The 25,770-nt window shown below is 40.4% G+C and overlaps 3 protein-coding genes across 14 annotated transcripts in view; 2 read left to right on the top strand and 1 right to left on the bottom strand.

Moving 5' to 3' along the window:
• kash5 (KASH domain containing 5) overlaps window positions 1-3,763 on the top strand; it is a 30,120-nt gene extending 26,357 nt beyond the window's left edge. For 8 of the 9 annotated variants that reach the window (XM_008118899.3, XM_062984064.1, XM_062984068.1 and 5 more), the window contains exons 15-16: window positions 27-137; window positions 806-3,763. In XM_008118899.3, the coding sequence (XP_008117106.2) occupies window positions 27-137; window positions 806-1,007 (313 nt within the window). In that variant the 3' untranslated portion in view covers window positions 1,008-3,763. Of the gene's footprint in view, window positions 1-26 lie in introns of all 9 variants that reach the window. The other variant, XM_062984071.1, reaches the window with a different exon arrangement.
• On the bottom strand, window positions 3,110-12,662 carry LOC100559807 (GTPase HRas). Of its 2 annotated transcripts, none has more exons than XM_003226182.4 (5): window positions 12,503-12,662; window positions 7,372-7,504; window positions 6,689-6,867; window positions 5,476-5,635; window positions 3,110-4,474 (listed from the first exon to the last, which is right to left on the bottom strand). In XM_003226182.4, the coding sequence occupies exons 2-5, from the start codon at window positions 7,480-7,482 to the stop codon at window positions 4,364-4,366; spliced, it is 561 nt and encodes a 186-aa protein (XP_003226230.1). In that variant the 5' UTR covers window positions 7,483-7,504; window positions 12,503-12,662; the 3' UTR covers window positions 3,110-4,363. The 2 variants fall into 2 exon arrangements, with proteins under 2 accessions (XP_003226230.1, XP_008117108.1); XM_008118901.3 differs by lacking the exon at window positions 12,503-12,662 and adding an exon at window positions 12,424-12,442.
• Window positions 12,663-19,080: 6,418 nt separating this feature from the next.
• On the top strand, window positions 19,081-25,757 carry LOC103280315 (galanin peptides). Of its 3 annotated transcripts, none has more exons than XM_016996696.2 (6): window positions 19,081-20,101; window positions 21,672-21,752; window positions 22,879-22,933; window positions 23,396-23,488; window positions 23,582-23,656; window positions 24,559-25,757. In XM_016996696.2, exons 2-6 carry the CDS (start codon window positions 21,672-21,674, stop codon window positions 24,615-24,617), a joined length of 363 nt encoding a protein of 120 aa, XP_016852185.1. In that variant the 5' UTR covers window positions 19,081-20,101; the 3' UTR covers window positions 24,618-25,757. The 3 variants fall into 3 exon arrangements, with proteins under 3 accessions (XP_016852185.1, XP_008117109.1, XP_016852186.1); XM_008118902.3 differs by having other exon boundaries at window positions 19,085-20,101; window positions 23,363-23,488; XM_016996697.2 differs by having other exon boundaries at window positions 19,098-20,101; window positions 23,399-23,488.
• Window positions 25,758-25,770: the final 13 nt, after the last annotated feature.

Raw genomic sequence — 25,770 nt, 5'->3', positions numbered from 1 at the left:
GTCTTATTTTTGGATTTTTGTTACAGAAGTTCTGAAGCTGCCTTTCAGGAACAAGCTTTAGTCCCAGTGTGTGGTGAACTCATGGCTGCAATTGAGAAGAAGCCAGATGGGACTTTATTTGAATTCCTGTTTCAATGGTGAGAAACCTCTGCTACTGTCAGACACGTTTTTGAAAACGTTACTCAGATTGTCAAAGACAAAAGATGGCATTTTTGGCCTGCCAGATTGTGGTTTGACTTTAATCACACATTTGTCCCCCTGAAGTAGTTTTACTTGCTTCTCATATTTCCCACTTCCCTAGAAAATTACTTGGACACTAGCAAGATAAAAAAAAGTCATAGATTGCAGCTCTAGAATATACAGTACTTGGTTATATATCAGGCTCATAGAATATGTCCACTGAATATTACCTAAGCACAAAGTGCCTATCCTTCATTATTCAGTAACCATAACTAGCTGTGCATGTGTCTTTAAGATTAATGTTGACTTATGGAAAATTTATGAATTTCATAGGGTTTTCTTGGGCAAGTTTTCTCAATCCTTTCCTGAAATACAGCCTATAGCACCCTAGTATAAGTTGGGGGTCTCCCATTCAAATACCAACCAGGATTTATTCTGCTTAGCTTCAAATATTAGACAGCAGTTGGTGCTTTTAGGGTATTTAGGCTATAACTAGATTTATATATCAGTAGTTATAATGAAGACTTTCCAGGACAACATATAATATTGCCTACAGCCATTGGAGATTGTGGGAGAGTAAATAATAGGTCTTCAGTTCCTTTTCGTATTTACTCTCTTTATGCAGGTTCTGTGATGTCCCCTTAGGCCACTTGATATTATACACCTTGCAGAAACTGATGCTTCCTGGACTCCTCACATGTTGTTCCTTGCTGGCCATATTCTTCTTAGTTCTTCCTTATGACCAACATCCTGTCTGGGTTGAACCCAAGGGCTCAAATCCTTGGCCACAGTTAGAGTTACGGTACTTACGGCCACCACCTATGTAATATCATCCCCTTTCTCAATTTGTGCAGCAGAAAGATGTTTGGAATGTGTTGTTTATCCCAAAAAATATAAAAAAATAACTTGCAAAAATACTGTAATCTGAATCACTTCAAAGCTCTAACTTCAGGTGAAAGTTATATAAACTCAAATAGATCTCTGATATTTTGGCCTATTTTTTTATATATATCATGTACAGTTAAGTGTAACTGGTAATATTTGGAAACCCACAGTGGCTCTATACATAGTGGACTTCTGAGGGTCATGTTCCCCTGTGCATTTTTAATTTTTAAATGAAAACTGCCCCCAATTGGTGCAGTTTCACCATACTTTGAGGGCCACTTGCGTGGTTTCAGGGGTATTAATCAGATGCTGATATTATATGGCTGCACTGTAAAGGACCAGAGAGATACCTATAGTACAAGCATCCATGTTACTCCCTGCTATAGTTACCAGTCATACTCCACTATTTACATACTATTCTTTTCTAGAGTAATAGTCACAGTTAACAGATCACTGAGATTTCCTTTATTCTGATCCTGATGCCATTATAAACTTGTAACTACAAATTATACAGCAAATATGGGAGTCCCAAGCCATACCGGCAAACACTGCTTGTGCTGGAGGTATACTTTACTCCTGTTCCATCTTCTCCCCCTCCACAAAATAGGTCCTCTCTGAAATGATTTTTTCTATCCAGAAAGTACTGAGACCAGAAATGAGTTCAACATGAGCAAAAAATTCACCAAGCACTATCCACCCTCCTACAAAGTTTCCTCTTCAGCCATTAGCTGAACCCTGTTTGCAGAAATAGGTACAGAGTCACATAAAGATAATCCAATTAATGTTTTGAAAAGATTGGATATTTACAGTTGTTATTGGTCTAATGCTTATTACTGTACATTCCAAATAGGATTCAAGGCTACATATAGATACATGTCTGTATCTCTATTATGAATTCTACTCTTTTCTGATACAACTCGGGAAAAGACATCACATGGTGGCAATAACATCCTAACATATTGATAGGTTTACAAAATTAGATTACAGCAAATAAAATACTCCAGTTCCCCATAGTTTCCTTCGGACTCTACATTCATTCCCAAACATGGGGTATCAGGTCCCTAGAGAGGAAAATCTAGATTGTGCCATTTCAAAAGCTGCTGGCTTTAACTGAGATTTTCTTGTCAGGCCTTCCTCACTTTCCTTTGTTGCTTCAAGACATAGGCACTCTGTGATATAGATTTGTTTCCAAAGCATTTCTTCCAAAAGCTTAAAAGGCATTTGATCTGTCATGAAAAGAAATAGCTATGTGGCCCATGCATAAAATCAAACTTAGACCACTTTTTGTTAAAAGAAATATTAAGTTTTTGTGTCCCTCACAACTTTTGATTGTCACAAAGCATAGGATGGAAGACATATACAGTAGAGTCTCACTTATCCAAGCCTCGCTTATCCAAGCCTCTGGATAATCCAAGCCATTTTTGTAGTCAATGTTTTCAATATATCATGATATTTTGCTGCTAAATTCGTAAATACAGTAATTACAACATAACATTACTGCGTATTGAACTACCTTTTCTGTCAAATTTGTTGTATAACATGAAGTTTTGGTGCTTAATTTGTAATATCATAACCTAATTTGATGTTTAATAGGCTTTTCCTTAATCCCTCCTTATTATCCAAGATATTCGCTTATCCAAGCTTCTGCCAGCCCGTTTAGCTTGGATAAGTGAGACTCTACTGTATATGTCTTCCAAAATTATCCTGGCTAGATGTTTCAGCCATAGGAGCTGTAATTACTGATGTCCCAAAATGAAGCCTTCAAAAATTAGTCTGAAGGACAAAATTTTCAGCATCTACATTTCAGGCAGAACCTGAGGTAGAATTAGCTGCCTTTCTCCATTTCTCCAAAGTGTGCAGGCTATTCAGGAATGTAATATGCTTAGAAGGCTGTATTCCCCACTTAAAAAGAGCTCACTGTCCCTGGGATACTGGGATAATTAACAAGAGAACAATCCATTTCCCCCGTTATTTTTCTTCTCTGATTGCTCCAATAGGTAAAATATACATCCCCTTTAGAAAAAATATCAGATCTTGTTTCGGGTAGCTTATTCACAGGTTTATTCCAAGTGGTGGCATTTATTGTACAGTTCCTCAGGACCGTGGAAAAAAGACCAAATGAAGTAAACAATTGGTTTGAAAGGTGTTGTAGAAGGGCAAGAGGGAAAGAAGGAAAATGTCAAATACACAACTGGACAAAATCTGATGCTTTTAAGTATTATTGTAATCATAATTCATACTTCTGGTATTCTTTTCCTGCAAATTCCCCTCCCATATCCAGGACTAGGAGACCAAGTAGAGAGGGTGTTAAGTGATCTTTGGATCATATTCTCTTTTTAAAAAATCTGTCAGTCTATATACTCCAAAGACCTGAATACTCATTTAGTAAAGGCTGCAACTGTAGCAGATTATATTAAAATGTCTTGGTACTGATATCCAACCGTCTTCAAAAGAACAGTTGCTTAATGCATATCTAACAGATGCCACTGCCTTCAGTATTGGAAAACTTTACACTAGTAACCTCAACCTATTTCTCTCTTAGGATGTTGATGTGGCCTTAACATTAGGCATTTCTGATAGACAGAAATGGTCCTTCTGCTCCCCAAGTTCTATCATTTGAAGGCAATGTGCCTTTGCTCAGAATGTAAAACAGCCCAAATAGAAAAAGGAAAAGAAAAACAACTAAATATAAAACTCAACCACCTAGAAGAAAAAGAACAGAGCACCATCTATTTTAATACAGTGGGATTGAAACATTCAGCTACAGAAAGAGTTTTGGCTTTCCACATTTGCTCTCTTGGCATTTCTTACTGCCACCTTCAAACAAATCACCTTTCTCTGTTCCTGCTAGAAGGTGGCACAAGACTATGTGGCTTGCTTTTCAGTCCTGCAGAGAACCAAAGTAGGGAAATTGCTACAAAAATGAGAAAGGCCCTCCCTCTATGGTTCTGACAGACACTGTATTCGTGCTATGACTTCATCTGACCTGCAGGGTCAGTCCACTTTCCAGGAATGACCTCTATAATTCTAAGGACCCAAAACATGATAATCGTTCTTTTTTAAATGAAGGGGCAATAAGCAACAGGATCAAATATAGTTACAAATCCTCCTCATGTTGGATGCAATGTCCCATTTGAAAAATAGTAAAATAATTGACATTTTGAGAACTCCACCACCTTTGCCTTCCTGCTGTAAAGGGTGAGGGGCATGGCCATCAGAATTTATTCAGCAGCTTGGGAAAATCCCCAAACTTAAAGGGTTTTTTTCGCACTCCCAACAGTGCAACAGTGTCTCTTCTTCAGAGGATAATACACTTCCTTTTGGAAGATTTCTTCTTGCGCCCATTGCTGATCTTCTCCTTGTGTTTTCGGATTTCTCGCACCAGAGTGTAGAAAGCATCCTCCACTCCCTTTAAGGAAAGGAGACCAAAAGTAAAGACGTGGTTAGTTGACTATTTAAACCTTATGGAGTGGGATTTTTATGCAGCTGCGAAGAACCTTTCTTAGGGCCAGTCACAATGTGATGAGATAATGAGCAAGCTTTTGAATCTAGCCTAATTTCTTTTAGTCATTATTAACAGGCAGATACAATAGGATGGGGGGTTGGGTGGATATTATACAAATATTCTTAGGTATAAAAGCCTCTTTCCTATGCTGCCCCTTCACATTTATGCCACTAATGCTGTGCTTAAAAACCAGCAGATGATCTGCATATTAACATCTACTTCTGGTGACTTAAAGCTTTGGCAACTGGGAATGGATGGTGCTGACAACACTAAACCAAACTGATAGCTGTCTGTCATATAACAAAAAAAGTTCATGAATTACAACAAAGCTATCATTTCTAATGACATATGTGAGCTCACAAACTACATGCTTAACAGAGCAAACATGGCATAACAAGTTCATTATCTTTGGGCCCACATACTAATAAATGTTTTATAATATTTTATGTTAGCTCCCAATGATTTGTTTTTAAACTTCCGGCTCCCGCAGTTGTTTTTGGATTTAGTAATCCTATTTTATTATTTTTTCCCATGCCTTGTTTGGATTTTTCTTTGTTGATCTTTATTGATAGTATAGAACAGAAATGAATGTTATTATGAAGTGTTTGATTTAAAAAATATATATATTTGTGAAAGAAAATCTGACTTGAGCAAATTACAACAATTATGACTGTACATCATTGTTTGCACCAAAACCCATTAGAGGTATTGAGCAATGAAACTGGGAGGTATTGATCCTTCCCTGCATTGCAATAACCCACACATGCCCAAAAATCACACCTGTAGTCATTTTGGGGGCTCTTGTTAAACAGGAAATAGAATTAAGGCGAATCAATTCCAACGTTATCAGAATGCTGTATTTTCCAACTTCCTGGCTCAAATCCACAAACTGTATAGTACCATACCTGTCTGGTTTTGGCAGAGGTCTCTACAAAGGGGATTCCATAACTTCTGGCAAGCTCCTGAGCCTGTTTAGTATCGACTGTCCGAGAGGGCAGATCACACTTATTGCCGACAAGCACCATAGGAACATCATCAGAGTCTTTCACACGATTGATCTGTTCTCTGAAATTACATTCAAGGAAAAGTATGGACATTGAGAAAATGCACTGAGAATAGCACAGACCAATGGTTCCTTAACTTGTTTATGGTTCGTTTCTTTTTTGTGGTCTCTGTGACTCCACACAATTGGGGTTTTTCCAAACAAAAGGTTTCATTGTGGTTAATGGAATATAAGTAAGTAAGTAAGTAAGTAACTTTATTTTTTCTACCCCGCCACCATCTCCCCACAGGGACTCAGGGTGGCTAACACGGGACAACGGCCTGAAAACAGTAAACAAGTACAACAATCAAAACATATTACAATGAATAAAACATAGTAAAATCACATTATGCAAACAATACATTACATTAAGCATAAAGGCCCATTAAAAAAGAAGTAGGTGAAAGTAAAATAAAATACAGTGAACCACCAGGATGGTGGAGCGGGATAGTATGGAGTGGCCAAATTGAACTAAAGTGCCGTAGTAAAGTTATAAAGTGCTTCGGGGCAGAGGACAAAGTGCAGTATACCAAAACATCTGGGGTAGATACACTCACATCCAGAACATGTATATCTCTTCTCTCCTTTCCCATTTTTATGTTTGTTTAATCCAAACATTCAGACTGGTGTAAAATTGGATGGAAGAGTGTTTGAGATGGTAAAACTCTCCACTTCCTTTTTTGTTGCTTAAATCTCACACCAGCATGTACTTTCCTCCAGCAAAAAAAAAAAACAGGATTTGGGAAGGGCTTTTTTAAACCAAAAGGGAGCCAGAACCAATATAATGGCAAAGCCTTGCTGGTCTAGCCATTTCTATCTCCCAAGGCTTTCTTCAGTTGCTTATTTGATGGGTTCCAAACCAAATGCTGTTTTACACAGCAATAGAAGCAACTATATATATTAAAAACTTTTCTACAAATGGAATAAATGACATAAAGCATGGATATCTGCGCTTGATTCGATATTTACATACATATTGAATAATTATATAACTTGAATTTAGAGCCAATTTGCTGCTGAACTGTAAAAGAATAGAGACTTTATAAATGGGCCAACACACTTAACTGTCCTCTCACCTGTAGTGGTGAACATCTTCAAAAGATTTTGTGTTGTTGATTGCAAAAACACAAAGGAAGCCTTCTCCTGTCCTCATATACTGGTCACGCATAGCACTGTACTCTTCTTGCCCAGCTGTATCCAAGATATCCAGGAGACATGTCTCTCCATCAATTACCACCTGCTTCCGGTATGAATCCTGGGTTCAAAAGCACCAACAGGAGAAAAGTAGAAATGAAATTTAACAGCTGACCCTCAGCACAAATGCAAGAGTGGAAAGGTGAAACAGAAAAAAGTCCGTGCATACCAGGTGTTACTTTTTTTACCCATTGTTCAGTTGTTTCTTGTACTTAACTGTTAAATGCTAGCCTTATTTAAGAAGAAAGAGGAAGCAAGGGTATGAAAAAGGCCATGGGTAGTGTACTAGACATTATTAAGGAGGTTTACTTTTTATTTACATTTTCTGACATCTGGTGAGCAGGATTGTAATTTTACAAAACAAATACATAATATTGCCTAAGACACAAAAGGTCACACAGTAAGGCAAAATGAAGCAATCAGAACTGAGAAAGATTTTTGAAGCTATGGTAGAACATTTGAAGAAGTGGCAGAAAAAAAGGATTACAGGCAAATCAAACAAATAAAGTATAAAAAAGAGACTTTAAATGGATTAGGCCACAAGGAAGATATGAAGACTACCTACCTCTATTGTGGGGTCATATTCATCCACAAAGTGATTCTGAATCAGCTGTATGGTCAGTGCACTCTTCCCAACACCACCAGCACCCACCACCACCAGTTTGTATTCTGTCATTTCCACTGGGTTCTAGGGCAAGCTGAACAAATAAAAAGAAACAAGATCAACCTTTCTGAAGACATGGAGTAGACTGTAATCTCTTACCAGAAATTCATAAGAACATAACAATTTTCCCCTCCTAAATATTTCATGCTAGCCACCATGGCAAAATAACATGTTCACTTTTCCAAAATGTGACTGTTTACAGCCAAAGTAATAACGATTCTTGAATCTCTATAATAGTGACTCCCAAACATTGGCCTTCTGGGTATTTTGGACTTCTCCTCCCAGCACTTTTGACAGTTGGGCAACTAGCTTGGTCTCCGAGGAGCTGAAGTCAAAGACATCTGAAGGACCAAAGCTTGGGAAACCCTGCTCAAAAAAGAAAGGTGCAGTTCAGATAAACATCTCAAGCTTAATAGATTCCATGGATAAAACATGGCAACAACTCCCAGATTCTGGTTTTGAAAAACTTATCTAGAGGAATCGAGGAGGTCATCACAAATCTTAGAACAAAATAATGTTGAATTACAGCTCCCAGAATCCCCTATCCAGCATGTTTATTGCCCATGCTGAGGAGAACAGTTCTATAGGATACAATCCAAAGTGTGATTTACACACACTGGTTCCTAGCACAGCTCAGAGAAATCTAGTGATTGAGAGTAAGCCAGGACGCATCATAGCTTTATTAGTATGGAATTACAAAACGCCACCAAACGCTTTAAAATCAAAAGGATATGTGTTTTCTTCAAGAAGATTGCAAAGTAAATATAAGTCCACTGAAGAAAATAAGAGACTCCAAGGTATGAAGACAAACTATTCAGTTATGTATACTTCATCTTGTTTACAGGAAGGTATGCAAACTACATGTTGTAACTTGTGGGAAAACTAGATGAAATCTGGAGTAATCTCTGCAGGATTTAGAATCTAAATTTTATGATATTCGGAGCCATCCAACCCAACCATGGCTATTTGATTACTGCTGTCTGACTAGCTTGCCTTGGGCTGCTTAATCAGAGCACCTAGTAAACCTAAGCCACAGAGAGAAATAACAAGCCATAAAAAAGCTTTGTTCTCATCTCCCTAATGATTGCCATTCGTTCTGACAGAAACTCCCAAACCTGTAGGCTCACTGAAACTGCCATTTTAGGGTGCAGTTCAAGGGTGCATCTATACACTGTAGAATGAATGCAGCCTGACACCACTTTAACTGTCATGGCTTAATGCTAAGGAATGATGGGAGTTATAATTGCACAGTCTTTAGCTTTCTCTGCCAGAGACTACTGGTGCCTCACCAAACTACAAACTCCAGGATTGTGTAACATTGGGCCGTGTTAAAATTGTTCTTCATTTTAAATATTGTGTTCTTTCAATTTTTTTTTGCACTACAAATAAGATATGTAGTGCGATGGTTAACATGTCTAACATTTATGTCCATGTTTGCTGCTTTTTGTATGGTTTTTAAATGGTTTTAATTCTTATTTATATGTTATTGATTTATATACCGTATGTTAGGTACAGTATGTGCAGCACTGAATTTTGTCATGCTGTACACAGCTTTGAGTCTCCCTAGGGGTGAGAAAGGTGGTATAGAAATACAATAAATAAATAAATATGTGCAGTGGGCATAGGAATTTGTTTATGTTTTTTTCAAACTATAGCCCGGGCCCCCAACACTCTGAGGCCTCTGCTTAAAAAGTTTAAGAACCTTCGATCTACACTAGAATGAATATGGTCTGACACCATTTGAACTGCAGTGGTTCAGTGCTGAGGAATCAGGATTTGTAGTTTGATGAGGCACCGGCACTCTTTGACAGAGAAGGCTAAAGGTCTTATAAAACCATAAATCACATGATTTCATACCATGAGCCATAGCAGTTTAAGTCATGTCAAACTCCATTCATTTTACAGTATAGATCAGGCATTGGCAAACTTCAGCTCTCCAGATGTTTTGGACTTCCAACTCCAACAATTCCTTAAAGCCTACTGAGAGCTGAAGTCCAAAAAACCTGGAGGACCCAAGTTTGATCATGCCTGGTGTAGATGCACCTACAGATGCAGGATATGGGCAGAATTGATGCACCGGGGATCAACTTTATGGAGAAGGGATGTTTGTGAACAAGAAGACATGAAGGTGGGTGGAGAGCAGAGCTACCTTGGTCTTTCTTGGAAGGCCTCATCCAACTCTATTTACATCTTCCACCATCTTTTACACAGGTCTCCTCTAAAAAAAGCCAATACAATTCCAGCCTGCATCAGTGTAAAGCAGTGGTTCCCAGCCATTGGGCCTCCTGGTGTTTTGGATTTCAACTCCCACACTTCCTAACAGCTGGTAAGCTGGCTGAGATTTCTGGGAGTTGAAGACCAAAATGTCTGGAGGCCCAAAGGTTGGAACCACTGATGTAAAGATAAGTGTCCTAATTGAGGAAAGCTAGAGTCCCACTCTTTTCTGTTTTGGTCAGACCTCACCTGGAATACAGTGTCCAGTTCAAGAAGGATTTTGATCTTGTCTGACTATGTCCAGAGAAGGGCAATTAAAATAGTCAAAAGATCTGGAAGCCAAGTCCTAAGAGGAGTAGTTTAGGGAACTGGATAGGTTTATCTTGGATAAAAGAGGGATGCAATAGCTATGTTTAAATATCTAAAAGGATGTTACATTGAGGAGGGGATCAAGCTTGTTATCTCCTAGTTCAGGCATGGGCAAACTTTGGCCTTCCTACAGGTGTTTTGGACTTCAACTCCCACAATTCCTAACAACTGGTATTCTGAGTCAACTCTTGGGAGTTTCAGGATGTTTATATGGGAATCAAAGAGGATAGTAGTCTTTTGAGTTATTTATTATATGCATTCATCCCCCTCCCCCCCTCTCTCTGTATACATATACAGTAGATCAGTGGTTCTCAACCTGTGGGTCCCCAGGTGTTTTGGCCATCAACTCCCAGAAATCCCAGCCAGTTTACCAGCTGTTAGGATTTCTGGGAGTTGAAAGCCAAAACATCTGGGGACCCACAGGTTGAGAACCACTGCAGTAGAGTCTCGCTTATCCAACATTTGCTCATCCAACATTCTGTATTATCCAATGCAGTCTGCCTCCCGCCTGGATCCACAGGTGTTTCTCTAGGCAGGCAAGGATCACAGATTTATAAAAAAAATATTTACAAGACTGAACTTTTTACAGAGTTAACCTCAGACAATGTTATTGTAAGTTCATTTTATGCAATTCTATATAGTCAATTTTTAGTAGTCAATGTTTTTAATACATTGCAATGTTTTGGTGCTAAATTTGTAAATACAGTAATGACTACATAACGTTACAGTGTATTGAACTGCTATTTGTCAATTTGTTGTAAAATATAATGTTTTGGTGCTTAATTTATAAAATCATAACCTAATTTGATATTTTATAGAATCAGAATTGGAAGAGACCTCATGAGCCATCCAGTCCAACCCCCTGCCAAGAAACAGGAAATCACATTCCTGACAGATGGCCATCCAGCCTCTGCTTAAAAGCCTCCAAAGAAGGAGCCTCCACCACACTCTGGGGCAGAGAGTTCCACTGCTGAACAGCTCTCACAGTGAGGAAGTTTTTCCTAAGGTTCAGGTGGAATCTCCTTTCCTGTAGTTTAAAGCCATTGTTCTGTGTCCTAGTCTCCAGGGCAGCAGAAAACAGGCTTGCTCCCTCCTCCCTATGACTTCCCCTCACATATTTATATATGGCTATCATAACTCCTCTCAGTCTTTTATTCTGCTGGCTAAACATGCCCAGCTCTTTCAGCCACTCGTCGTAGGGCTTGTTCTCCAGACCCTTGATCATTTTAGTCGCCCTGCTCTTGACATCTTCCAGCTTTTCAACATCTCCTGCAGCAGCCCCTCTTCATGGAGATTAATAGGCTTTTCCTTAATCCCTTCTTATTATCCAATGTTCTGCTGGCCCATTTATGTTGGATAAATGAGACTCTAATGTAGATGTATATATACACACTCAAACACATACCTTAGAAACACAGAAATAGCAATGCCTGAGTGCTTAGCTGCAGCATATAACATTAGTAAAGGTAAAGGTTTCCCCTGACATTATCATGCCTGGTGGACCTGCCCTGAAACGTCCAGATTCTGGAGACAAATACATGATGAGACACAAAAAAATCTTAGGAAAAACCTTCCCAATGAAGCCTGAATATTACCTTCTAGGTTTAACAGAAAGTATAGGTAAAGGTTTCCCCTGACGTTAAATCCAGTCATGTCTGACTCTGGGGTTGGTGCTCATTTCCATTTCTAAGCCGAAGAGCCGCCGTTGTCTGTAGACACCTCCAAGGTCATGTGGCCGGCATGACTGCATGGAGTGCTGTTACCTTTCCGCCGGAGCGGTACCTATTGATCTACTCACATTTGCATGTTTTCAAACTGCTAGGTTGGCAGAAGCTGGGGCTTACAGCGGGTGCTCACTCTGCTCCCCGGATTTGAACCTGGGACCTTTCGGTCTGCAAGTTCAGCAGCTCAGTGCTTTAACACACTGAGGCACCGGAGGCTCATTAATATAATTAATATAACATTAGAGACCAGTAATTGAGATTTCAGGAAAAGAGCTTCCGGAATCAAAGCAGCCCCGACAGATGGCCATCCAGCCTCTGTTTAGAAGGAGACTATCACACCAAGAGGAAGTTTTTAAGCAGCTTCTGAGTGGCCATCTATCGGGAGGGCTTTGATTGGAAGAATGGGGTTGGACTGGATGGCCCTTGGAAGTCCCTTCCAATTCTATGGACCCTCCCCTTGCTTTCTGTATTTTAAAACACCGGTGCCTTAATCCCCAAAGCAGGTGCCCCACCCTAATGCAGCCTTTCCAATGCGGTGGGTTTTCAGAAGCACTCCAAAGCCCATCGACCAGCACTCATCCCTAAGACAGACCTCCCAACCAAATAAACCCCACCCTTCTGAAAAAGAAAAATCCCATAGACTGACCTTCCAAGCGCCCCACCCCTCCAGTGCTCAGCAGACCAGGCTGCTGTCAATCAGCCTAAAGCAGAGGCCCCTCACTCACCCGCCCAGCAGGAGAAGGGAAGGCGCGCGGATAGCGGGGTCTCATGCATTGGGGAACCGAGGCCCAGCGCCGGCAGCGGAAAGTCCCTCCCTCCCTCGGCAGCCTGACAGCTCCCCTTTGCACCCCGCCAGGCGCTGCCGCCCAGCCAATGGGAGCTCGGCGTGGCGCTCAGTTTGGCCAATGGGAGCAGCCGGAACCATGGAGGCAAAGGGAAATAGGGCCGGCTAGAGCGGCCGCTGGGTTGCTGGAGGACTAGGGCGGGGAGCTGAGCGAGAAAAGGGAAAGGGAGTCATGGTTAATGGCGAGCAAGGAGGATTTAAAGGGCCAGCGCGCCTTTGCGTCTACTTTGTCTACATCAGGGGTCCCCAAACTGAGGCCCGGGGGCCGGATGCGGCCCTCCAAGGTCATTTACCTGGCCCCCGCCCTCATTTATAATATAATATTTTTATATCAGTTTTAATAATATAATATATTGTATATACATATGATATTGATAATAATATTATCATTTTATACAATACTAATAATAATACCATATAATAATATTAATTATATGTTATATATTACATATAATATTACAGTACAGTGGTATAGTTCAATATAGTAATATATAATGCTAATATTGTGCTATGCTAATAATATAATATATTGTATGTACATACAGCTGCTCTGAGTTCCCTTTGGGGTGAGAAGGGTGGGATATAAATGTAGTAAATAAATGTAGTAAATGAATAAATAAATAATTTTGGACTTAGACTTGCCCAAAGTCTGAAATGACTTGAAGACACACAACAACAACAACAATCCTAATTAACCTGACTATCTCATTGGCCAGAAGCAGGCTCACACTTCCTATTGAAATCCTGATAGGTTTGGGTTGGTTAAAATTATTTTCATTTTTAAATATTGTATTGGTCTTTCATTGTTATTGTTGCTGTTTTGCACTACAAATAAGATATGTGCAGTGTGCATAGGAATTTGTTCGGTTTTTTTTTTTCAAATGATAATTCGGCCCCTCAACAGTCTGAAGGATTGTGGACTGGCCCTCTGCTTTAAAAGTTTGAGGACCCCTGGTCTACATGTACCAGGGCTTTGACACCGCTTTAGCTGCCATGTCTCAATGCTAGGTAATCCCGGGAGTTGTAGGGCCCTTCCACACAGCCCTATATCCCAGAATATCTACTTTGAACAGGAATATATGACAGTGTGGACTCAGATAACCTAGTTCAAAGCAGATAATGTGGGATTTTCTGCCTTGATATTCTGGGTTATATGGCTGTGTGGAAGGGCCCCTAAATTATAACTCCCAGGATTCTATAGTCTTGAGCCATGGCAGTTAAAAGTGGCGACAAACCACCTTTATTATTCGTTTGGGTGCTAGAAATATTGAACATTCGAATCAGGCCCCTTCAACACTGCCATATAATTCAGATTACAAAGCAGATAATCAACATTACCTGCTTTGTACTGGATTATATGAGACTGCACTGCCATATAATCCAGTTCAAAGTAAATAATCTGGATTTTATATGGCAGTGCAGAAGGGGCCTTAGGTCCTTTCCACAAAGTTGTATAAAATCCACATTGAACTGGATTATATGGCAGTGTAGATTATCTGCCTTGATATTCTGGGATATATGGCAGTGTGGAAGGGGCCTTAGAGATAGCCACACCAAAGGAGTGAAAATAAAAGGACATGAATTTAAAGCAAAGGCATGTGCGGACGATATGGTCTGCATTTTAGAGGACCCAACAAGGAGCACCAAAAATTTAATTGAAACTATTAACAAGTGTGAAAAAATTTCAGGATTTTAAATCAACAGAGAGGAATCTATATTCTTAGCTAAAAACGTATCTACAGGTTACATTGATAAACTGGAGTAATTATCAGCATGCACGGCAGTAATAAAAGTAAAATGTTTAAGATTATGGTTAACTGATTAGAAATAATAATGTATACCAAAATAACTAGGAAAAAGTTTGAAAGGAGGTAAAAAAGACTTGGAAAAATGGCAGAAGATTCAATTAACTTGGGGTCTTTCCAGACAGGCCCTATGTCCCAGGACCTGATATCAGGTTTTCTGCTTTAAACTGGATTATATGAGTTTACACTGCCAGATAATCTGGGATAAACTGAAAACCTGGGATCAGATCATGGAATATAGGGCCTGTCTGGAAGGGCCCTAGAACAGAGTGGATAGCGGTGATTAAAATGATGGTATTACTTAAGATGTTGTTTTTATTCCAAAATTTACCAATTTTTAAAGGAGTTAACGTTTTTGAACAGTGGAAGAAGGATGTGGTTAAATTCACATGTGCTGGCAAAAAAGCCAGAATTGCATATAAAAATTCAATACATACAAAAGATACAGGGAGTTTGGCCTTCCTGGACTTTCAATACTATTAAGTAGCAGCAGGGTTTAGTTAAGTGGTTTTCAACCCATGGGTCCCCAGATGTTTTGGCCTTCAACTCCCAGGAATCCTAACAGCTGGTAAACTGGGTGGGATTTCTGGGTGTTGTAGTCCAAAACACATGGAGACCCACAGGTTGAGAACCACTGTGTTAGTTGGTTAAAGGAATGGATTAGATTGGAGGACCGCATTTTACTTAACTTGGAAGGCTATAGCTGAAGATTTGGTTGGTACGCTTATTTATGGTACAAAAAAGATGAACAAAGAATTTAACCGACATTCAACAAGATCTAGCCTCTTAGTGAGCTGGAAGAGATACAAGGAGGGGGTCGAATTAAAACCCTTTCTTGGCTGTGGCCACTGGAAGCAGTGCTTAGGTCAACAGCTAATGAGGAAATAAGAACCTATAGGGAGTATCGAACTAAACAAAAAGATCAATAGAAAATAAAAAAATTGAGGCTACATTTAAATATTTGGAAAGAAAGATAAATGTTGACTTTAAAGCAGCTGCAAGGGGAATTTTCTAAAGTAGTTGTAAGGGTAGGTTTTACTAGATATGGGATTCACAGTGAGTAATGATGGAAGTCATTGGTGGTGGGTTCACGGGTGGGGGACAGAAGGGAAAATATTTGCTAGAATGTTGCAATATACCTGTTTGGCTAGTTAATTCAATTTGTGCTTATGCTTGTCACTTGTATCCAATAAAAAATCTTAAAACACAAAATTTGTGACAAATTGCATTAATTCTACAATGAGAGTAGCTCCTCAAGGGTTTGCTATTAATAGATTTGCGAAGATTTCCAACTCTCAGGGAAATGGACTTAATATAGTTCAATATCACAATGGTATGGACTTAATGCATTTCCATACCACTTTAACAGCCATGGCTCAATGCTGTGGAATCTCAGAAGTTGTAGCTTAGTGAGGAACCAGCCAGTTTGGCAGAGGTTAAACATCTTGCAAAACTACAGCTCCCATGGTTCTAAAGCATTGAACTGTGGCATTTAAAGTGGTGTCAAATTGCATTAATTCTACAGTGTGGACACACCCATTGATACTTCAGTCAGAAAAGAGCCACAGGTTTGCACAAAATGAGTATATTTCGCCTGTATTGAATAATTATTATAATTAAAAATGACATAGAAAACATCTCACCATCCAAGGGAAGCCTGAGACCAGCTGATCCGACTACCTGCTCAGCCTGCCATCCAAGTACTAAATGATGTTATGCATCTCTCTGTTCTCCCTTGTTATAATCCTTTCCCCTGGCGTACATAATCCTTCATGTAGAATTCTGTCTTCTGTAAATATTAGACTCTGGTTTAATGGGGGTTGTTCCCTCTGTGGCTTCAATGGAATTTATGCACATTTTGCAATTCACAAATAGCACCTAGACTTTCAGTTCAAGTAACTTTCAGGCAAATGACTACTTCTTGTACATAATTTTTCCTTATGAGAAAACTGTTTTTAAAAGTAGTGATGAAACATGCAAAAAGCAGAATGCCATTCCTTGAAGGGGATGTGTATTTATAGATAATGTAAATGGACTTTAGTGACTGAGTGGGCCAAATCTTGCCCTGTGTGCTGGACCTTGGTGGTGGAAGTTCCTGATGAACTTTTCCATTTGGAACCCCTTTCAGCCTGAGAAATGTGTAGGTGACCCTGAGTATACAGGTATATATAAAACAGGAATAAAATGCAAATATTTACTGATAACAAATCAGCACTTGCTAGGTTTTCTAAACAGGCTGATTTTCCTTTTTATGAAGTAAGCTGAAGCATCTTTTGCAGAGTCCACTGTAAACACTGCAAAACAGAGTCATATAAATGTCTTAAACAGCCACCAGGTGACATCCAGAAAACCTTTCGAGTTGACATTTTTTTCGGGATGCCAATATTGAGCTAAGGGAGTGGTTCTCAGCTTGTGCATCCCCAGATTTACAGCTAGTAAACTGGCTGGGATTTCTAGGAGTTGTAGACCAAAACACCTGAGGACCCCGCAGATTGAGAACCACTGAGCTAAGTGGTCCCCATTTGGGATTGGGATCCACAGTTTAAGAAACAGTGGTCTATAAAATGAGAAGGAAAACTACAAGTTTAGAGTTACATAACAAAGCTGCCTGTTAGTGGGAGATAGATGACATGCTACCAACTGTTCCAGTTTGGAGGGGACAGCCCTTATCAATTTTCTGTTATCTTTTTTTCAGCTGCTTATAACTGTCAAAGGACTCTCTCCTTTTCACAGCTTACTTTGATTGCTGCAAACTGAATTTAACTTGCAAAAGTAGTTTGTACTACATTAACTCGACAGTGGGAAATAGAAATTATGGATAACAGAGTTGTACTGTAAATAGTTTTAATGATGAATTCAACAGAAGACACAAGAAAGCGAACATTTTGAGGAGGTGTCAATGTGTATCTGTGCTTTCTCTAAAGCAGCGGGTCAAAATGAATATACTTTCTGAAGGCCTAGGGACAGAGTTTAGAACAGGTACATGCCCTCCAATATTTCACAGATAGATTGTGTGAGTTCAAGCAATATCAGAGTCCGATGAAGATGACAAAAGTTATTAATGAGGAAGAACACACAATATAGGAGAGGCTGGAGTAGTTTGCTTTTGCCTGGAAAGGCAGAACTCTTTTAACTACACCATTGAGTGAACTGAGTTAACTGACATTTTAAGTTTGCAATAACTGAAGTAAACTGAGGACAAAGAGGGAAAGCTGGAGGAAGAAAAAACCATGATAATTTAAAAGCAGCTGAAAAAGTGAGATGATGGAGAAGTAATCTGGACTGTCCTGCTATATCAGGACAGAGGATATGCTTTGTGGATTATCACTCCCACAGTCCCCTAGCTAGCATGGCCACTGGCTGTTTCATAATTGGCCCAGTCCTATAGTTCTGAATGCCACCCCACTAGGAGTCATCTGTCCGGGAACTGGATTTCTGGCTTCCCGAAACTGCTGAATGTGACAATAAGTAACAAGCAGGGGATGCATATTGAGAATGCTTTTCACATGTTACCAGGAGAGGCCTTGAGTGCCTCTTTATGCTCTTGAGGACCTTTTAGCTTTTGACAACCATTTCAGTTGATGAAGTCCTCCCTCCCCTCCTAGAGCAGCTCGAAATCCAGACATAAGCTACTTCTCTTTTCCCGAAAACTCTTCAGGGGCTGTCAAAGACCATCAATGGGTATTTGGGTTCAATGGGGTCACATTTGGGCTCTAATGGCACCACATCATGAGGGAGATTAATTCACAAGTACCTAAAGAAAACCAGAGATAGATGAAAGGTCTTGGGCTGAAGGACTCTGGGGAGATGTCACGTCATAGAACACTATGAAAAACAACCCTGGATCAGGAGTGGGTTTCATGGCAAAAGTAATATGGAAAGCTGTTGGAAGAACTGGACATCTGCTCAGAAAAGTTCCAAGAGTCGGTTACTAATTATGATGAATTAGGTCCACAGTTCCAATCTTAGGGCACCTATCACCTCACACTTTTACCTTCAGGATCTCTCTCTAAATCCAGTAGTTGGACTTCAAGGTGACCTCTATTATTGGACAAGTGGCTGTGTTCATCAGTGAGTTCAATGTGGTAACATGGAACAAGTTGGTCCTGTTAATTATTAAGTTAAAATATCCAGAGAAGTGTTGAAAATAAAAACAGTGATGATTTATTGTTAACGATAAACATCTAGCATTAAGCTGGTTGTACATGTAGTTCTTGATAGCATCATGGTTTCACGAAATAATTTCCCCCTGATCTACCACATTCTCAACTCCCAGGAAACCTTTTCATATATCTCCCATTCTGTATTTTACATAGTTTTGTCAATTCTTCATTGATCATTATTTGAGTACAAGTGGTCCTTGAGTTACAAATATCTGAATTACAATAGAGGTGAGACAACAGGAAGTGAGAGAAATCTGCCCCTTGGAAGGGAAATTCACTCCTGGAAGAGTTATTAGCATGGGGAAAAGGTGTATCCACTCTAGCTTTCTCACCAATATTTGTTCCCACAACAAGCCAAACTGTTCAAAATCTAATATCACGGGGACAGAAAGTGAAGTGAAATCTTCTGAACAGGGGCACAGAAAGCAAAAGAAACACCATATATATACAGAAGGTGCATGTTTAGCCTGCAGAAGAGAAGGTTGAGAGGAGACATGATAGCCATGTATAAATATGTGAAAGGATGTCATAAGGAAGAGGGAGCAGGCTTGTTTTCTACTGCCCTGGAAACTAGGACTCAAAGCAATGGATTCAAATTGCAGGAGAGGAGATTCCCGCTGAACATTAGGAAGAACTTCCTGACTGTAAGAGCTGTTCCACAGTGGAACTCTCTGCCTCGGAATGTGGTGAAAGCTGCTTCCTTGGAGGCTTTGAAACAGAGGCTGGATGGCCATCTGTCAGGACTGCTTTGATTGTGCTTTTCCTGCATGGCAGGGGGTTGGACTAGATGGTCCCTGTGGTCTCTTCCAACTCTATCATTCTATGATTCTGTGATTGAATGTCCTTTAGAAGTCGTAAATTTGTTTAATCTGTTCTGGAAAGTTTGGACCAAATTTCATCTTCTCATGGCAAGGTGAACGTGATGAAAGTCAAGAACATGAAATGAAGCCAGCCTAAATTTCATTGCAGGTAAATAAGGTGGATGTTATGCTGGGAAGCTGGAAACTTTTGTGATTTCCGTAAGTACATACAAGGAAATGTGCTTGGATGATTTTCACAAGTATGTGTTTGACCACTTAACATATAAAGTAGACTAAAGATCTGGTACTTAGGATGTGTAGTGAGCCTGGAAAATGGGGAGCCATTACTCAAACCTTTCCATTTCGCCTACTTGGGGGTAAAAAACCCACAGTAAGTTAGCATGGAATACTGTTTACAGCGGCCTTCCTCCACTTCTACTTTAGCAGTCAATTAGGGCTAATTATCCCTTACAATTTTCCAGCCATTTTCTGACAAAGGATGAAAATAAATTACCCATTAAAAGAGACCATAAAGCATCTTTCCCCACCCCATCCCACTGGATCTCAAGGGACCATTACAGTCAATTAAGCAGGCATTCCTACCTGCTTTTGTCTGCGGATGATGACGCACCCAAACCTGTGTTTTCTCCCTCTATAAAGCCTGGGTTCCCTGTTGTTTCATTGATCAAAAAGTCCAGCAACAGACTGCAAGGTAAGTCTTCTTCAAATGAGGAGGTTTGGAGGCTTTGGGGTTAAGTGGTGGGGTTAGGAAACTGGCTACAGAATGGGGAGGAGGATAGCCATGAGCTGCTAACTGGAGAGAAGATGAGGTATAAAACCGAATATTACATTAATGATGGTTGAAGTAGTCCAAAAGGTGGCTAAGGGACTGAAAAGTCAAGACTAGTAAGGCATTCATTGAGTTCACAGTTAAAGATATTTCTGAACCTAATGCACAAATACATAGTTTATGATAAAATATGTGGCTTCCATATAGAATGTGGAAACCTATACCAGTTTGCTTTATGTTTATTCATCTAGCCTCATGGGTTTTTTTTAAAATTTGAATCTCTGTGTAATCTCTATTTTGTGGTTTTATCGGTGTATGCAGCATAGGCATTTCTTTTCGAAGTGTTCTATCTGGTTACATACATCATGCCTTTCATATACACTAGTAGTGACTGCCATCTTCCATATCAGTTGACTAGCAAATTCACTCTGTTTTAGTTTGATATTTGAAAGAGCTATCCGAGGTCCTAAGTTATGTCTCCAAATTAGGTGTGACACCATACATAGCTTACTTAAAGTTTGGACTTAAGCACATAATGTATTCATTGTCCTAATGATATAGTGACCACTAGCAATCCAGGTATATAGTATGTGGTATAGGAGCCTTCGATGGCGCAGCATATTAAAGCGCTGAGCTGCTGAACTTGCAGACCAAAAGGTCACAGGTTCGAATCCGGGGAGTGGAATGAGTGCCTGCTGTTAGCCCCAGCTTCTGCCAAACTAGCAGTTCGAAAACATGCAAATGTGAATAGATCAATAGGTACCGCTCAGGCGGGAAGGTAATGGTGCTCCATGCAGTCATGCTGGCCACATGACCTTGGAGGTGTCTACAGACAATGCCAGCTCTTCGGCTTAGAAATGGAGATGAGCACCAACCCCCAGAGTCGGATATGTCAGGGGAAACCTTTACCCATATAGTATATATTGGGCGTAGGAGCTGCAGTGGCACAATGGGTTAAATCCTTGCGTCAGCTGAACTGCTGATCTGAAGGTTGGGTTGCTGACCTGAAGATTGCTGGTTTGAATCCATGAGATGAGGTGAGCTCCCATCTGTCAGCTCTAGTTTGCGGGGACACAAGAGAAGCCTCCCAGCAGGATGGTAACACATTCGGGCGTCCCCTGGGCAACTGGGCGTTCCCTGGCCAATTCTCTCACATCAGATGTGACTTGCAGTATGTTCTCAAGTCACTTCTGACATGATAAAAAACCCTGGGAGATGCCACTATTTGTTGTCCAGTGAGTTTGCAGGCATCAACATTAAGCCCAATAAGGTTTTTGAAGCAGTAAGATGCCTGCAAATTCATTGGACCACAAATGAGTTTTGGTCTTAGGCTAAGACTAAGCAAAGATGTTATATAGCTACCAAGAGCACCAATACATTGGAATTTGTACTTTCAGAAAGTTGTGTCTGTTTCTGTCATGTTTTCCTGGCTACGGCATGAGAGCAGAGTGGGATTGAACTCCCCTTTAGTTTCTACTCTTTCTTGCTTTAGATGTGGATCTCTCGGGCCGTGTTCTGCCTCTCTTTGATCCTCTGTGGACTGCTTGGGGAATGCTTTGGAATTGCACTTGTGGTGAGTTAGATCAGCCACCTCATTATTCACACTAAATAGCCATCAGGGGTCTGCACATCCCATCCTCATATCTTGTGGTCTAGTCCAGTCTACACATGCAGAAAAAACAAGGTTGTTGAATATTGTGTTTGTTTTGAGCATGCCGTGTCTGATCACAAGTGAGAGAATCTATCTGTGAAGGCTTGTCCACCGTAAAAAATAAGTAATCATTGGAAAACTTGTTGTGCCTTACTTCTAAGTGGGTTTGTATATGATTGCATTGTGAATAGAATAGTGTTCTGCTGAAGAAAATTCTCTTCTTTATAATGCTGATCCTATTTTGGGGAAATGAGACATGAAGCTGAAAATGTAAAATGCATTAATGGTAGTAGATCTGTGTGTCTGAGAGAGGGAGATGGATGGATGGATGGATGGATGGATGGAGAGAGAGAGAGAGAGAGAGAGAGAGAGAGAGAGAGAGAGAGAGAGAGAGAGAGAGAGAGAGTTCCATTGTTTAGTTCTGGATATGCTGTAATTCAAAGGGGATTCCTTCAATACAGAAAGAAACTACTGTGTTACCAAGTGGCTGTAGTATCGCTTCCTTTCCTTGACAGTATTTGGAAAAGCAAAACTTCTATCTAGGAGGAGAATAGGCTCCTTCCTCCTCAGGAAAATACTTTGAAATATGTTTATATTCCTTCAAATCAAGACAGGACTGATGGAGGGATAGGGAATAGGGTCTCTTTAACTGGGCTGAGGATTTGGGAAAGCAGAAAAAAGACTGTGGCATTTCTAGTCAATTTGTGGCTATTGGAGATGATTACATGTATGTGCAGGAAGTATGTGTGTTCAACCCATTGCGGTAGCACAGTAGATTAAACTGGTGTGCCAGCTGGACTGCTGACCCGAAGGTTCGGTTGTTGACCTACCAGTTGCTGGTTCAAATCTGCAAGATGGGGTGAGCTCCTATTTGTCAACTCTAGCTTGTAGGGACATGAGAGAAGCAATCCTCCCAGCAAGATGGTAATACACCCGAACATCCTCTAGGCAACATTTTTGTAGATGGCCAATTCTCTCACACCAGAAGCAACTTCTGATGATGACAAAATCCTAGTTTAGTGTAAAGCTTCTATTGTTCCTTCCACAGCCCAAGGACAAGCGTGGTTGGACCCTGAACAGTGCTGGCTACCTACTGGGACCCCGTAAGTTGATTCATCTTTGGGGTGACACAAGAAATATAATAGTCGGAATGTAAAGCAAGGGGCGATCAACTTGTGGCTTCCAGATATTTTTGATCTGCCATTGCCATCAGCCCTAGCTGGTAATGGGGAATAACAGCAGTCCAACAACATCTGGAGAACCTTAGATCCCCTATCTTCTATCAAAAATAATCTGGAAAGCTGTTGTGGCAGCTGTGTGCCTTTGTGTTGTTTCTGACCGTATTTGGCAGTTTTCCTTAGCCACAGTTACCTGTTGCTAGCCTAAAGGAAAATAAACCATTCTCTTCCATTGTTGAACATTTCTTGCCTGGTTTCTTAGGGGCATAACTCTTATGTGCCACCAGGCAAACTGGGCAATAGCATTTGTATCCTTGCTGTAATTCATCTTCTTTTTTATTTAACCTGCTGCAGCACTTCTTCCCTTCCAATCTCCTGTTCCCAAAGCAGATGCCCAACAGACTATGTCTGACAAAGGAGGCCTGGCTGGTAAGCGAGATACTGTAGAGGAACTGTATCCTCGGGGAGAAGAGTCTTTTGGTGAGTAAGCACTTCTGTCTGACTCCTCTGTCTTCTCCTCACTTCCTCTATTCAATTGCACTGACCCCCTCAACTCTATTTCCTCTGAAACAGGGCATAGTGTGCACTCCAGAGATAACAGCAACCTCCAAAGCCTGATGGATTTTCTTTCCTACCTGAACCTTCAAGGTGAGGCTTGATGGCAGTGTTTCTTTGGGAAGAGAATGGGATTTGCATAAGTAGCATGCTTAGGGGCTGTCTCTGGACTTGTACACCTTCTCAAATAGAGGAACTGTATCTCTACAACAGAGGCACATGTGTTGCATGCAAAAGGTCCCAAATTCAGTTCCTGGAATCTGCAATTATATAGGACTTTATGGAACAAGTTGATGATAGTAAACACCATCTGTCAGTCAGAGTAGGTGGTACTGAAATAGAAGGACCTGTTATACAGCCCAAAAACAAGAACACAGTTCGTTTTTAGTCCTGTTTCTGGAGTTATTTGGTGCACTGATTGAGAAATGTGCATCAGATAGACCACATCAGTTCTAGTTTCTTAGGTATGGTTATCATGGTTTTCTATGGGCGGACAGATGGTGACTGGTATATGACATGTGTTCTGTGTCCCATCTAAATTGATAAGAGAAAACTGGTGGCATTTTTGGAATTAGCAGGTCAAATATACCCAGAAACAGGGCTAACATTTGAAGCACCAACATGTGTGTTGGCTATTGTTATTTGACCTGGTATAAGTCCGCTTGCTGTGGATAGCTTCTTGTGGATTAAGGACAAAGCTTCAATGCACTCTATGTTTGGACTCTAACCTTTGGTATATCCTCTACACCAGTGATTCTCAACCTTTGGGTCCTCAGATGTTTGACCTTCAACTCCCAGAAATCCTAACAGCTGGTAAACTGGCTGGGATTTCTGGGAGTTGTAGGCCAAAACACCAGGGGACTCACAGGTTGAAAACCACTGCTTTACACAATGGGAGTTGTAAGATATCACTACATTTCTGATAAGCAAAATATATGTAAAGTGAGACGGAACAGGTAAGGATAAGGACCTAAAACTCTTGTTTCTTTTTTCAGACCAAAGAGCTGTTTCACGCCTGCGCCTGCCGCTGATGGATGAGCCAATTCAACAGTAGTAGACTCTGACCTGTGCTCTTCACACTGCTTACTAGTGCCACAATCCCCTATTTCTCTTCCAAACTGTCTCTTTCTCTCTCTTTTCCAAACACTTTACCCTTGTTTGTTTCCAGATAATTGACACTGCTTATCTGCCCTCCCCCCTGTTATTAATTCTTATACCCCTTAAATGGCAGGTGCATTGCCTTCTGTATTCTTGAGTTTGGAGAAAGGTGTGCTTCAGTTCGTAAAAAGAAGGGATGTGTCTGTTTTGAGTGTGAACCCGTGACAATATTTGCAAAGGGTTGCACTTTTGCCATAACTTGCCTTTCCATGAGTAGCTGTAGCTTAGGAGAAGAAAGCAATGAGAAAGACTTAAGTGTTGACGTTTCCATTTGAATGGATCTGGTTATGGGTATTATCTTCAGTTAGTCTCTGGAAAATAGTGGCCAGATTACACAATACAGTATGGCCCATTTCTCTACAGGATCATGATTTCATTTATTTGTGTCCACCAAAATACATCATCTTGAGGCCTTTCCTAGGACAGGCATGGGCAAACTTCAGCTCTCCAGGTATTTTGGACTTCAACTTCCACAATTCCTAACAACCTGTTAGGAATTATGGGAACTGAAGTCCAAAACACCTGGAGGGCTGAAGTTTGCCCATGCCTGTCCTAGGACCTCCAGTACAACTGTGTGGTATACTTCTGCCGGAGGTTGGCTCAATGAGTTTTGTTATTACCCAGTTTTGCTTATCTATGGGAGGTTCTGGGACATATCCCTCATAGATATGAGGGTTGTGTTGGCTCAGCTAGATGGACAAATCATCTGACCTGGTATAACACCTATACCCCTAATGCTTGCACTTGCTTGACTAACCTAGTAGCCTTAGAGAAGTTACTTATTTGGACAGAAATTCCTTACATTTCTCTTGCTACCTCTAGAGCTAATATTTAAAAAGGTAATTTTCTCAGATATGGAAAAAACAGGCAGAGAGCTAAACACTGCCCTGCTGAAACGTTCTCCTTATCTCTTGCTCAAGATTTTCACTTAAATAAACTAATTTGCCTCTTGCTTATGGGAGGACTTGTACTTGGGGCTGCGCTTGTGCCTCAGAGAAGCCCTGTAGACTGACTAAATAAACTTTTCTCTTCTAAATTGATTGTCTCCA

This window comes from Anolis carolinensis, chromosome 6 (genome assembly GCF_035594765.1).
Source record: "Anolis carolinensis isolate JA03-04 chromosome 6, rAnoCar3.1.pri, whole genome shotgun sequence".
In the NCBI taxonomy this organism is placed as follows: Eukaryota; Metazoa; Chordata; class Lepidosauria; order Squamata; family Dactyloidae; genus Anolis; species Anolis carolinensis.
The sequence above is the reverse complement of the archived record's forward strand: the minus strand, read 5'-3'. Positions and strand labels throughout refer to the sequence as shown.

Bases quoted from the DNA above. Each gene is read 5' to 3' on its own strand.
- LOC100559807 (XM_003226182.4), bottom strand. From the start codon at position 7,482: ATGACAGAATACAAACTGGTGGTGGTGGGTGCTGGTGGTGTTGGGAAG. The intron at 6,868-7,371 runs GTAGGTAGTCTT...TTTTGAACCCAG, and splicing joins AATATGACCCCACAATAGAG to GATTCATACCGGAAGCAGGT. The intron at 4,475-5,475 runs GTATGGTACTAT...CTTTCCTTAAAG, and splicing joins CCTCTGCCAAAACCAGACAG to GGAGTGGAGGATGCTTTCTA.
- LOC103280315 (XM_008118902.3), top strand. From the start codon at position 21,672: ATGTGGATCTCTCGGGCCGTGTTCTGCCTCTCTTTGATCCTCTGTGGA. The intron at 21,753-22,878 runs GTGAGTTAGATC...TTCCTTCCACAG, and splicing joins GCTTTGGAATTGCACTTGTG to CCCAAGGACAAGCGTGGTTG. The intron at 23,657-24,558 runs GTGAGGCTTGAT...TTCTTTTTTCAG, and splicing joins TTCCTACCTGAACCTTCAAG to ACCAAAGAGCTGTTTCACGC.